Here is a 12073-nt window from a genome sequence, read left to right on the forward strand (position 1 = left end):
TGTCGCATTACATGCTCTAACCACTTGTGAAAAGGGAAATTCGTAGGATCTTGTATGTCCAGACCAACGGAGTTCTACTATATTGTTTTTCAACAAGATTCCATTAATCTTCTGGTATCTTACGTGTCAAGCAATGTCAGCAAAGGATGTGCAAAAGGTATGGAAAAACTTCAAATGTTTTTTAAGCAGCGAATCTCATGGAGCCTTCTGTATCAGTTAAGACGATTTTAAAATAGTCAAGCTGTTGCCATTATAAATGTTATAAAATGTTTTATTTATAAGAATTAATGATTTTTAGATTACTTAAGGACTTACCCTGATTTTCTCCATGCAAAAATCTAGAAGACTATTAGTTTCCTTCTAAGCTCAAAGTAATTTTCTTTCTACCCATGCAAATCTCATTTTTATTAAAGAAAATATTCAATTAACCTCAAATATTCAACATACTCAAATCTAATTAGACACGAATAAGAGATGCAGTAAAGCTACAGCAAACACACATGCAGATTTCATTACTATTATCTCACTGGCTTTCCAACTGACATTATCACAGCAGACTCATCAGGTTTTCCCCCCCCCATATGCAAAGCTAATCTTGAGTAGAAATTAGATGACCAATTATCTAAGCAAAACTCTGCAAATAAAAATGACTATTATGCTGCAGAATACAATCCTGAAGCAATTAAGACCACCTTTTGATATTGATTCATTAGTTTAAACAGTTCTATATTTGATACTTAAGCAGCAAATAGAAAAATCAAAGTTACGAAGCCAGGTTTTGACTAGCAGAAATAATATGATACAGCACTACCAGAGTGGTAACCTTATGAATTACAGTCTTTACAAAGCATGACAATATTTTCAAATATCACAGCTTGAAATATATTTAAGTTTCATAATTGTCTTAAGAGCCTGAAATTTCACTCTGTATTCAACATAACTTTGCTGTCTTTTGCTAGTTTAATTTTGCAGACTAATACTTAAAAAAACACTAGTATTATGCTTAGACCATACCCAATATACACAGGAATCAGAACATTGTGTAAGAATTTTTATAACTTCTGAATGCTTCTTATATTCAAAGCAATGAGAATTCAAGAAGCATGAGAAATTAAAAGTGTTAAATAGCTGTTATTGGCTTATGGTGTTATTTCAAAGAGGTTTTAAAAAATTTATTTCAATTATGTCTGCTGCCTATCTAGAACACGTGGAAAAGTGATTACAGCAGCTAGCAAGACGAATACTGTTCGGCTCATAAAAAGAGTTCTTATCTGACGCCTCATTTAGTACACGTTGCCAGAATTCCCATTTGGTTGAATGGAAGTAAGCCTCAGTGAATGAGAGTTTGCAGTACTATTAGTTTTTGTGGGTTTGTTTTTTATTTTCCTAAAGCCTTACAAAGATTACTGTCTTTCTCAGAGTCACAGAAGTTAACACATTGTGCCCTGCCCTCTATATTTTCTGTCAAATGGGCAGTCCCACTATAGTGATGGTTGATGTGACATCTACAAGGGATTTCAGTCTTCAACTATGGGGTAATCCAATAGTTTATGAGTATTAGGAGGATATAAATGAATAAAATCTTTGGCAAGTGTCCCAAAATCAGGCTTCTAGATGGTAGCAATTTTAAAGATATGACTGTGACACTGCTTTTGCAGACACTTTTACAAAATTATTTTTAAAAGAATGCTAACTTGAATGTCTGTATTAGTGGTGCGTCACAAAGAGCAAACTGATTCACCTGCTTCAGGATACTCTCAGCTAAAAATGCAATACTTGAAGTCCAAGACAACATGAAGCACTCAGACTGAATCTTAAATGAAGTAGACTTTAACAGGAAAAAAAAAGTTAATGAATAATTGAAATACTATGAAAAGCTGGAAAAATAATTAACATGTGAATTATCAATTATTACAATAGCTCTGTGTATGCTATTAGTGTAAATTACATTGTGTATTGACATAAAGTATTTTCAAATGTTCATTTATTAGAGAACAGCATATGGAACATGCAGGATTAAGCATTCTGAAGTAAAGAGCAATGTATTAGTATTAAACACAGCCGAACAATTTCCTATTTCAAAAAGTTCTTACTAAAGGAACACCAAGTATTCCCAAGTGATGATCAAGTCCAATTACAGATTTCCTCTTTTCAACTGTATTTTAGTTGTACAAGGTTACATGGAATGTTTTTCTTTTGCTATATCATCATGTACCAATAGAGAAATCAGTTCATCATGTTCTTTTAAAAAGAATACATAAATTTCAGTCATGTATAACCTAATTTTAAAATTTATGCGCTAGCAGCTTATTTAAATATATTGCAATGTTACCTTTTTATACAGAAGCCTACCTCAACAAGTACTTGCTAATTGCATCCTTACCTCATTTCTTAAAAATCACCTTTAATATTTCCCAACATATTTGGGAAATAGACAAATACAGTTGGTACACGAATAAATGGAACTATAATATATAGAGAAAGTAGGCTTTCTTGGCAGGCATTTTCATTAGACAAAATTTAAGAGAAGAAACAAGCCTGCGCAGGAATACATCATATTTACCATTGCTGTAGTTATAGTGAATCCTCTGCCCACTTGTTGGTTTTGGAAGTGACAGTGGGGTCTCCTCTGCAAGGAAATTGTATAATCTGCATTCTACAAACAGCTGCTGTATTGTTGCATCTGATGCAATTCGTGACTCAGTAAGACCGAATGATATAATTTCAATCCGGATTTTTTCAGTTGCCTATTGAAAAACAAAGCAGAAACATAATACAAATTATGTTATGTTTTTTGAAGCGTTAACAAAAATATCCCAAACATACATGTAAATCGTTGGCTATTTTGTATGATTAACACTGATTGATTGATTTTCACATAGACACAATGAGATTCTAAAGCCCCAGGGTTTGTAGTTAAGAATATTGTTGCAACAGATACTGATTTACATTCAGTGTTGAAAATATTTTTACAATAGTCATACTCTGCTGGAGAAGATTAGGTTAAGGTTATCTTCATGTACAAATGATATCTGAACCACAAAATTTCATTTGTATCTTGATCCTGTAACTGCTTGAAATAGTCTCAGCAATAATTAGGTACCAAAGTTTTCCAAATGAAAGAGAATCGTTAGACTGAGTGTCTACTGCAGACTGTACTACAAATAGTTCACTAAAAATCCATCAAGTCACAAAGTAGTTAGGCATGTAAAGTAATGCTGTATTTATATGCAATTCAATACTGAACTTTTCTAGTTAAATCAAATATACATTTAAAAGTCAAAATTAACAATATGATCATAAAAGTAAACTCCCAATTGTTCTTCACCATAAGCCTTTTCTTATTATCTTTAATGAAAATGACATTTTTTTGTTGCTTATATGAAATTGTTTCATACTGCTCAGCAAAGTCTGCATTATTTGTGTACGGATAAATTTTAATAAGTTTTATATATTTAACTGTGAATGTCAGACTTGAGAGAAAGAGTCACAAATATTTCCCCAGGTAACTCTGTAATTCAAAGAAAGAAAAGCCACTATGGTTTAAAATTGGAGTACACAGGTGAGCATTCAAAGATGAGATTCTTCAAAGAGCAAACAGAACACACTGGAGTTCAGAAACATAAAACAAATAATATCTTTTTTTCTTCTTTCTTTTCAAGTTCGCAACTTCATTAAAAATATTTCCCCTATATGGAAATATTTTGACAATTTTTGATTGTAAACATAAATCACTTGAAGTAATAAATTTTATTCAAAATATTAGCTTTCTAGATTCAATGTTAGAACTGCAATTCTAATTTATTATGGAGATAGTTTATATTTTTCCAAGCAAATTATATAATTAATCAAACTGAAAAGCAGGTGTATCCTATTGTAAAAATATCCATCATATAGAACAATTTCCATTGCTGTCAAGCCCTTTCAATATTTGATGAAGCAATTTTACCCCCTCCCTTCAAAAGACATTTCCTTTTATTATGTATCCTAAGACACTTTAACTAAAAACCCAAATCTGAATATTTCAATAAGGCTGTTTTATTATTCAGTAGATTCATGGAAATTTTACTAGGATGACAGAGAAAATTCCACACCATTCTGTCTCCGCTAATACAGGTACATGGCTTCAGCTGGCAATATTACTGGGATTAGCATAGAATGATGAAATATTTAAAGGAAAATTTTTTTTTCTAAAATCTAATAAATCAAATGACTGCCAAATGTCATTAAAGTGATGGTCTTTGACTTGAATATGCTTTTCATATTCAAATTTGAAAAGAAAGAGATGAAAGCCTGGAAAGGTTACTCAGTTTCAACTAATAACCTCAAGCACTCTACATTCACATGCATAAAAAATGAAATTGGCTCTATTGTCTAATTTTACTTCAGAAACAACTCTTTTCTTCTTGCACTGAACAGATGTATTAGCATCCGTATTTCAAGTGATATGCTGAGTGGTTTTGTTCGCCCCAAAGTATTTAGCAGCTATGTCAAACTAGTTTGTACACAGACAGTAGTTTATGAATCAAGTCCAAATACAATATCCCGTATTAGAAAGTGTTTCTTTTACATAACTTAAAATTTGTTTGACATATTTAGCACTTGTAATGGCATACTGTAGGCAAGGAATATTACAGTTTTTCAAGGATAGCAGGGTAAATCCAGGTATTCTGCTTTCTAACCTATAAGGAAGCATGTAACTGCGTCATACTATTAGAAAATTGTAAGAAAAAAAAAAGAAATTACTTAAGGGCTTAACAGTCTAGAATATCTTAAGGCCTGGTTTTAATACCATTAAAAATGAACATAGCATATGCAAAAGAGAACACAAACTGATTAAAAAGAGATATTTAAAAATTAAAAAAAAAATATAGAACTACTTAAGAACAGCATAGCTAGCATGACATATTTCACTGCTAATACAAAACCACTCCTATTGTGTAGCCGTGCTGAAAACATACGTAGCATCCCATCTATGATAGGAATTAATTCTTAAAGAAACATCTTCATTTCTGTGATGCAGAGCAAGGTACGTTATTTAAATCTTTTCCTAAGTTGGCGGGGTTTTTTTAAGCCTTGGTCTCAATTTTTAGGTACCATTCAAGTGAAAAACTGATAGTTTCTCATGACCAATACTTCCCAGAAATCATTCTGCTTTGATGGGAATAAAATTAGTCTTTAAATTTAGTATTTAAAACAAAATATAATATGAAATTTTCTCTAATAGAGACTAGAGACACATATTAAAATAAAGAATAATAAATGCTTTCAAAGACTGTCTCTGAGAAACTGGCTCAGTGCTTTAATTTCAAGTGAGGAAAAAAAAACGTGGGCAAGATACTTAGTCTCTGGCAATATTCCTTCTTTACCATTTAATATTGACTCTTTTTAATTAATACTACCCAGAGATTTGGAAGAATCACTGAACTTCTTCAACAAGCTTTAGGATTAGGTTAAGTACTAAAAGCATTGGATACTACATCAGAATTTGAAGTCCCAGTATAACTTTTCTCATCTTTCTGACGTCTGAGATTAAAAGAAGCTTTTTAAAATTCCATAAAATGTCTTGACCGCCATCTTCGAGAAGCTGTATATTCCACATTCCGATTTCCTTTTTGTCACAATAAAATGCTGACTGTGATGTGAATAATAAAATTCCAGTTGACTCAAATGGTCCACAGTTGTATCCCACAGAATTAAGTTGTTTTTTTTTAAAAAAAGTTTGTTCTTTCTGCACAAAACAGTGGCATTGAAAACATCTTGCTTATAGGAACAATGTAAACAACGTTCCTATTTTTTGCATCCACAGTTTTAACTAACACATTGCCCTTTAAAAACTCAAAATAAGAAACTTCTTAACTGTAAGATCAACTTCATTCCTATCTTTACCGATGATCAAAAATATTTATGCTTTACTCCTTAATATTTTATGCATTAATTTCCACAGTCCACTTATTCACTTGTTCCCTTCTATTTCAAGCAGAGAGCGTATCAGAGGAACTATAAGCTATTGTCCAATAATCACAAGTAATCATCCATTTGCTACCAATGCTTCAATCACTATCAATATTACTTGATTGACAAATATATTTATTGAATGAGAAATTATCCTCTTGCTCTATCAAGTGCCAAATTCCTGTGATCATCCTATAACAATGTCAGAGCAGAGCTGCAAAGGAATGCTATCACAGCAACGTCAATCTGATTGAACTGTTCAGACACACAAACATTACTCGCTAAGGAATTATGATTAACAGGTCAACATGGTACATATATACTTAAAAATACATATTAGAAAAAATGATTCTAGTCCTTAGCTGTATGCAGTGACTTCTCATGTTAGGAACAACATCTTCTATTTTTAGATTTTCCCCATAACGGTGTAGATGTGAGAACAGAAAGAGCAAATCAGAAATGCTCCCTGTTCCTTCTCCAATAGATGGGACTTACAAAAGTGCATGCACGTTAGCCTCTCCTTAAGACCTGGAGCAAAGAGATCTCTCCTTGTTCAATAGCGCTTTTGGGGTCAGATTTACTGTGAAGGAGGGAAAGGCACAATCTTCCCTGAGCATCCCTGATTTTTTGCCACGTGCTAGGAGGAGAATGCAATGGTACAATATTAACACCGTAATAAGCTTTGATGCAATCCCTTCAGCTCTGTCTAGAATTACTAACACATTAAACAAAAAAATCTCTTTGTGACAATAAGTACGTCCCTGGTTGCTGCCATTTTCTCTAGTGCAGAGTCCAAATTCATATTTTCAGAGCGTGCATTCATCTTTAATACCTTCAAAGGCATGAATGACTTGCTACAGCTTGAGACAATTCAATGATTAGATACCGCCTCTTCTATGCAAATCTGTAATGCACCCATCAACACATTGATTTTTTCAGAAAAGACAATTTCTAATTCAATTTCAGTATAAAACACCAAACGTTTTAGAAAATACCAAGTCCCTGAGGGATCTGAAGCTTTCCCACCATGACCATGACAACTATACATCTGAACTTAAAGTCGCATATGCAGTTTACTAACAATAACACTTCTGATCACCTGAATAATATACTTTCTTCCCTTCAAATGGCTTGCCTGCCCATAAACATAAAATTGTTCCATGTTTCTCCTGAAGTTGAATTGGTTTTTTTAAGATTTAGTTTTGCAACTTGCCTGTGGCTTTGCCTCAACTAACAGCTTTTAAAGATAAACCTTTTCTATGCGTGAATAAATAGAAAAAAGCATATATACCTGGAGCTCTTTGACTGGAGAAGTACAAACTTCCTTAACTCTGAGTTTTATTTTCTCCCCCAAAAGTGGGGAAGACAGCATAAGCAGTCCTGAACCAAGCTACACCCCTCTCTACTGGAGACTATCTCAAAGAGGAGACTTCATTTTTTAGTGCGTAAACCCCCACCATTGATTATACCACCAGATAAAATAAAAAACAATTACCAACTTTATCAAACCTCAAAGGTAGTTAGCTAAATCAGTACCAAGTAAAGTGTTCTGCAAACTTATAATTACCTTTAATTTCAAAAGGAAGCAGGCAAATAAACATGAAAGACAGAAAATTTCTGGATAAAAAGAGGTCTTACTCTGTACATTTTTGCTATGCTAATACATATCAACATTTAAGTTACAGAAATAAGACGAAATAAGTAGCAGTATTACATAAAAAACTAAACAAAGACTACTATAATAGAATTTCTGCTTTTTTTTGTGTATCTACGCATGTATTTTTCTATATGTAGATCACAGACCTCTGGTTTGATTTCAAAAATACATTAAAACTTAAAAATCCATAGTTGAAATTTAATCCATTCAGAAAAAAAGCCCCTTAGTATGGGATGAAAGCAGAAGTACCAGTATAGCATTTCTATTTGTTAAGAATACATCTGTGGTGAAAAAAAAAAATAAATCAAATTGCACATTTTTAATACAGCTGTTCTTTTTATTTAGAGCTTTACTACTTAAGATTTGATACTGTTCCCCCCACCATTATAGTACTGTATGGGGACAATATAGACATGCAAAAATGAATGCAATTTGATTCTCTTTCATATTACCCACAGTGTGAAAAGAGTTCTGCTTGGTGATATATCTTGCAGCTAATCAAAATTCAAATCTAGTTTCAAATCTTCAAATCAATTTTAGACCTTCAGTTAGAAAAATACTCCTTTCTGCTTGTAAAGTCACCATAACTTACATCTATGCCAATAAGCCCTGATAAATATAGACTCTAAAGTAAGCAACTGAGGAGCATTCATATTCATAAGCACAAAAAAAAATATTACCAGCTAAGTTATAAGTGGCTCCTGTTGACGCTTCTCCTGTGGGCTTGTGCACTAAGCCTTAAATCTGACTTTCTACTGAATATTCTGACTAATTGGTAATGGGTTACACCTAATGAGTGAAGATTCTGTTGGTTTGAATCATTTTGAAAGCTGGTGTTTGGGTTTTTTTTGGTATTATTTCTCCCTCTTCTTTCAGTTCTTCCATCAAGAAGAATAACTTGTAGTAGATGCTTCTAATTATTACTTCAAAGTATATTTGACAAGTGCTGGAAGTTGTAAATCCATCATTTCAGTGTACTGCCTATTCAAACTACTGTCATCTCAAAATTTATCAGTTGCAAAAGACAACTTAAATTCTTCCTGGATTCTTCAAACTTTCTCTTTTACTTTAGTTACTGTCTAATAGTGACCAGAACAGCAAATAATCACCTTAAAGATGGAGAATGGCAAATGCCTTCTTAATCTTAGACCCATCAGTAGTCTTTGAAAATACTGACTATAAAGCTTTAATAAATTACTTTTATCTTACTCTGATAAGATAGTTCTGTTTCATGAATTTTATTTCTTGTTTTATTAAATATGCTGGTGCAGCACTTTTACTTCACCAGTTTCTTATGGAAGAACGTACAGAAGAATGTACAAAGTGAGTAAGGTGAGATCTAGACAACACCAAGAGAACACAAAGGATTAGTATTTCTGGCACAGTAGAATCAAGCCAACTCAGCAACACAGAGTAATACTAAAACCCTAAAATTTTAGTTCTCGAAATTCAGATTAGATATTCACAGAACAAGCCAGTTTAAGAAAAACATTGAGCACTTCAGAGTCTCCCTGAAGTATACCAAAGGTACTAGAGTCCCACAGAAAATAAATGTAAAGAGAAGTCAAGACAGCCACAATTTAAAAGGGCAATACAATGTCCAAATTGTTTTCTTTTTTTCAATGAATGCAGATGTCTCATAGGAGGAAATGCACTATTCAAGTAATTGTACTAAAATGGCATAATAAAGGGAAAAGTATTTATTGCTTTGCTATACATAACCTGTATGGTTTGCATCTTCCCACCTTTGCACAAAACATATTTCATTGACCAGCAGAACCACAAGCAATTGGTATTGCTTTTTAATGGTGTTCAAGACAGATTTTCATGTCAAAATGAATTAGACCTCAAGATCTTAATTTAAAGGAACTGATAATGTCAGTTTTCAAGAAACCGCTATTAGTACAAGATAATATACTCACAGTATCCGCAACAAAAGAGAGACACCTACACACACCTACAGAAAAAAACAGGACGATCACCAAATAAAATGGTTTTGCCAGTAGTTGCCTTATGGGCAAATTTTAAGACAACTCGGAAGCTGAGAGCAGTAAATTTTATTGTGATAATTGAATGTTATATTATCTTCTGTAAAGATAAAGTGTAGACACAGGGGTGAAAGGGAGGAGGGGACGGAAGAGAAAAGATTATTTTTTTTTTAAATATAAAGACCATGCCAAAGAAAATGCAAATTTCCAGTTTTGATGTCTATTTTGAGGATATGAAACAAGGCTTTTAATCAATGTATTATACATCAAATTGATAATGTTAACTTCTGATTATTCCAATGTATGAAATATTCATAGAGAACTGTCCAAACTTTTACATTTCTCAGACTTCTTTTCTCTATTAATTATCATGCCTGGAAGCTTTTTAGTAAAAGCAGCAGCCATCAGCCTGACTGAACCTGACAAGCTAGCAAGGCCCAATTACACTGGCACTCTGTGGCACTTTGATGTACTGGAAACGAAAAGAGATAGGGGCAAATTGTATAGCACATTATGTTAATGACTTGATTTAATCCAGCCACTAAACTTTATGTAGCCTGTTAAAAAAGATGCTAACACTAATTACGCCACTTTGGAAAGGAAAGAAGGGGACAAGCATTTCATACCGACAAAGTGAAGCTCATAAATGTTGTAAATGAAATGAAACAAAATGAAGTAATCTATGATTAATTATACATCATAGACAAGAAGAAAAGAGAAAGAAGCAAGTGGTACAGCTAAGTACTGGAAAATCTGTTAGATACCCTTTATGATCAACATATCTAAGAAATAACCATGAACTGTCTAATTTGCAACATGCAAAAAAGAAACAGTATGATCTTAAATGGCTTAAACAGTTTGGCATACAATTCAGATTTCTAGGATAATTAGCATAACGATCTCTAAAAATCACAAGACTTATTTACAGTGTTTGATTACCAGCAGGATATTTATCTCAAAAGATAAAAGGCAGTGACTTTTAATGTTAAAAAAAAAAAATACAAATTCAATCACAATTTTCACATGCTGTATTCTGTAATTAAACCAAGATTTCAAATATACCAATGCCTATTTTTAAAATCCAATATTTATCAAACACGTTGCCTTAATAGTTTATATAGCTTTTGTTGCCTTATCTACCCTTCTTGAACATGCACTTTTTTACCAGAGGAACAGATCAATGGGCAGAGGTAGAAATTAACGAACCTGAAATGAATCCACACTCAAAATCGTCTCAGATGTGTTCTTAAATAATTTTGATAAAATAAAACACAGAAATGTATAGATAAACCATATTATAGTTTGACTTAACAGTGATGAGTAGCAGTCATTTTAGTTCTCAAAATTACAGGTGAAACAATTTTTTGACATCTTACATATAAACAATGCAATTCTGTCTTCAAAAGTACCTTCTGTATCTTTCTGCAGCATATATAATTGATAGCATTTCTAAATCCCTTCTACGACTTAGAAAAAAAAAAAAAAGGAGCAATACTTCTCATATGAAGCATTGCTTCTTGTTGCTAGTTACTTTGTAAGATGTCACACACGGCCTTGAAAAAAGGATTTAAAAAAAATAAAATCATCAAACTACCTCTACGTTATCACATTGCAGAACATTAAAGAAGTTAAGACTGATAGGATATAACAGTACACAACTGGTACTTTAAAAGAAGGCTAACACAGACCAGAGAAGTATTAACTGTTGGAAGTATTATAATCAGTTTTAAGTGCTAGTTTTATATTTTTAAAGATTGTTCAGTCAATGTTAGATCTAAAAGTATGAAATATTCTTTTTTTTTTTAAGAGAACTACAGAATTTAAATACTGTTCAAAGTAAACATTCCAAATTTCTGTTATGCTCTATTATTTTATATATATTTTTATATATACTTCATGTTAATGAATTCCTAGTTTTAAGAACAAGTCAAGAGAGTATGTGCATGCCCAAAACTAATAATAGAAAATGTAACACACTGAAGTTATTGGATACTGTACATGTACAAACTTTATTAAAAACTGATGTTCAGTTCTAAAACTGTTGGGAAGTCAGGAACAAAAAGAAATCTATGTGGATGAACTAGAAAAATACATGCAAGGTTTGCGTTATTATTATTAACAACCTCAAGCTTATGCAATTGCCATTTCAGCAACATTTGATCAAGTCAACATACTGGGATGAAACACAGTGGGTAGCTAAGCATTGTAGATTTACTACAGGCCTTGACAAGAGAAATATCCTCCCCTTCCTCAGAAAGTACTAGAAGAAGCAGAAAAGCACATTTTCCCCACATAAAGGCAACAGGTAGGAGTGAAGAACAAGACTAAGTTCTTTGGTCATTCAAATTACAACAGTTATCTTTCATTAGGGAGATTGTGTGCAGGACTAAAATCTGAATTCAGATTGAAACTAATTAGAAATGTCTACTTCTAAGTGTGTATGACAATGATGGAAAAGATGACAACAAATTTC

At 32.5% G+C, this 12073-nt stretch overlaps 1 protein-coding gene across 4 annotated transcripts in view; it reads right to left on the reverse strand.

The window, feature by feature from the left end:
* RPGRIP1L (RPGRIP1 like) overlaps positions 1-12073 on the reverse strand; it is a 76247-nt gene that overhangs the window by 15031 nt on the left and 49143 nt on the right. For all 4 annotated transcript variants that reach the window (XM_074583147.1, XM_074583146.1, XM_074583144.1 and 1 more), the window contains one exon: positions 2564-2747. In XM_074583147.1, the coding sequence (XP_074439248.1) occupies positions 2564-2747 (184 nt within the window). The remainder of the gene's footprint in view (positions 1-2563; positions 2748-12073) is intronic.

Source organism: Larus michahellis, chromosome 4 (assembly GCF_964199755.1).
Source record: "Larus michahellis chromosome 4, bLarMic1.1, whole genome shotgun sequence".
In the NCBI taxonomy this organism is placed as follows: Eukaryota; Metazoa; Chordata; class Aves; order Charadriiformes; family Laridae; genus Larus; species Larus michahellis.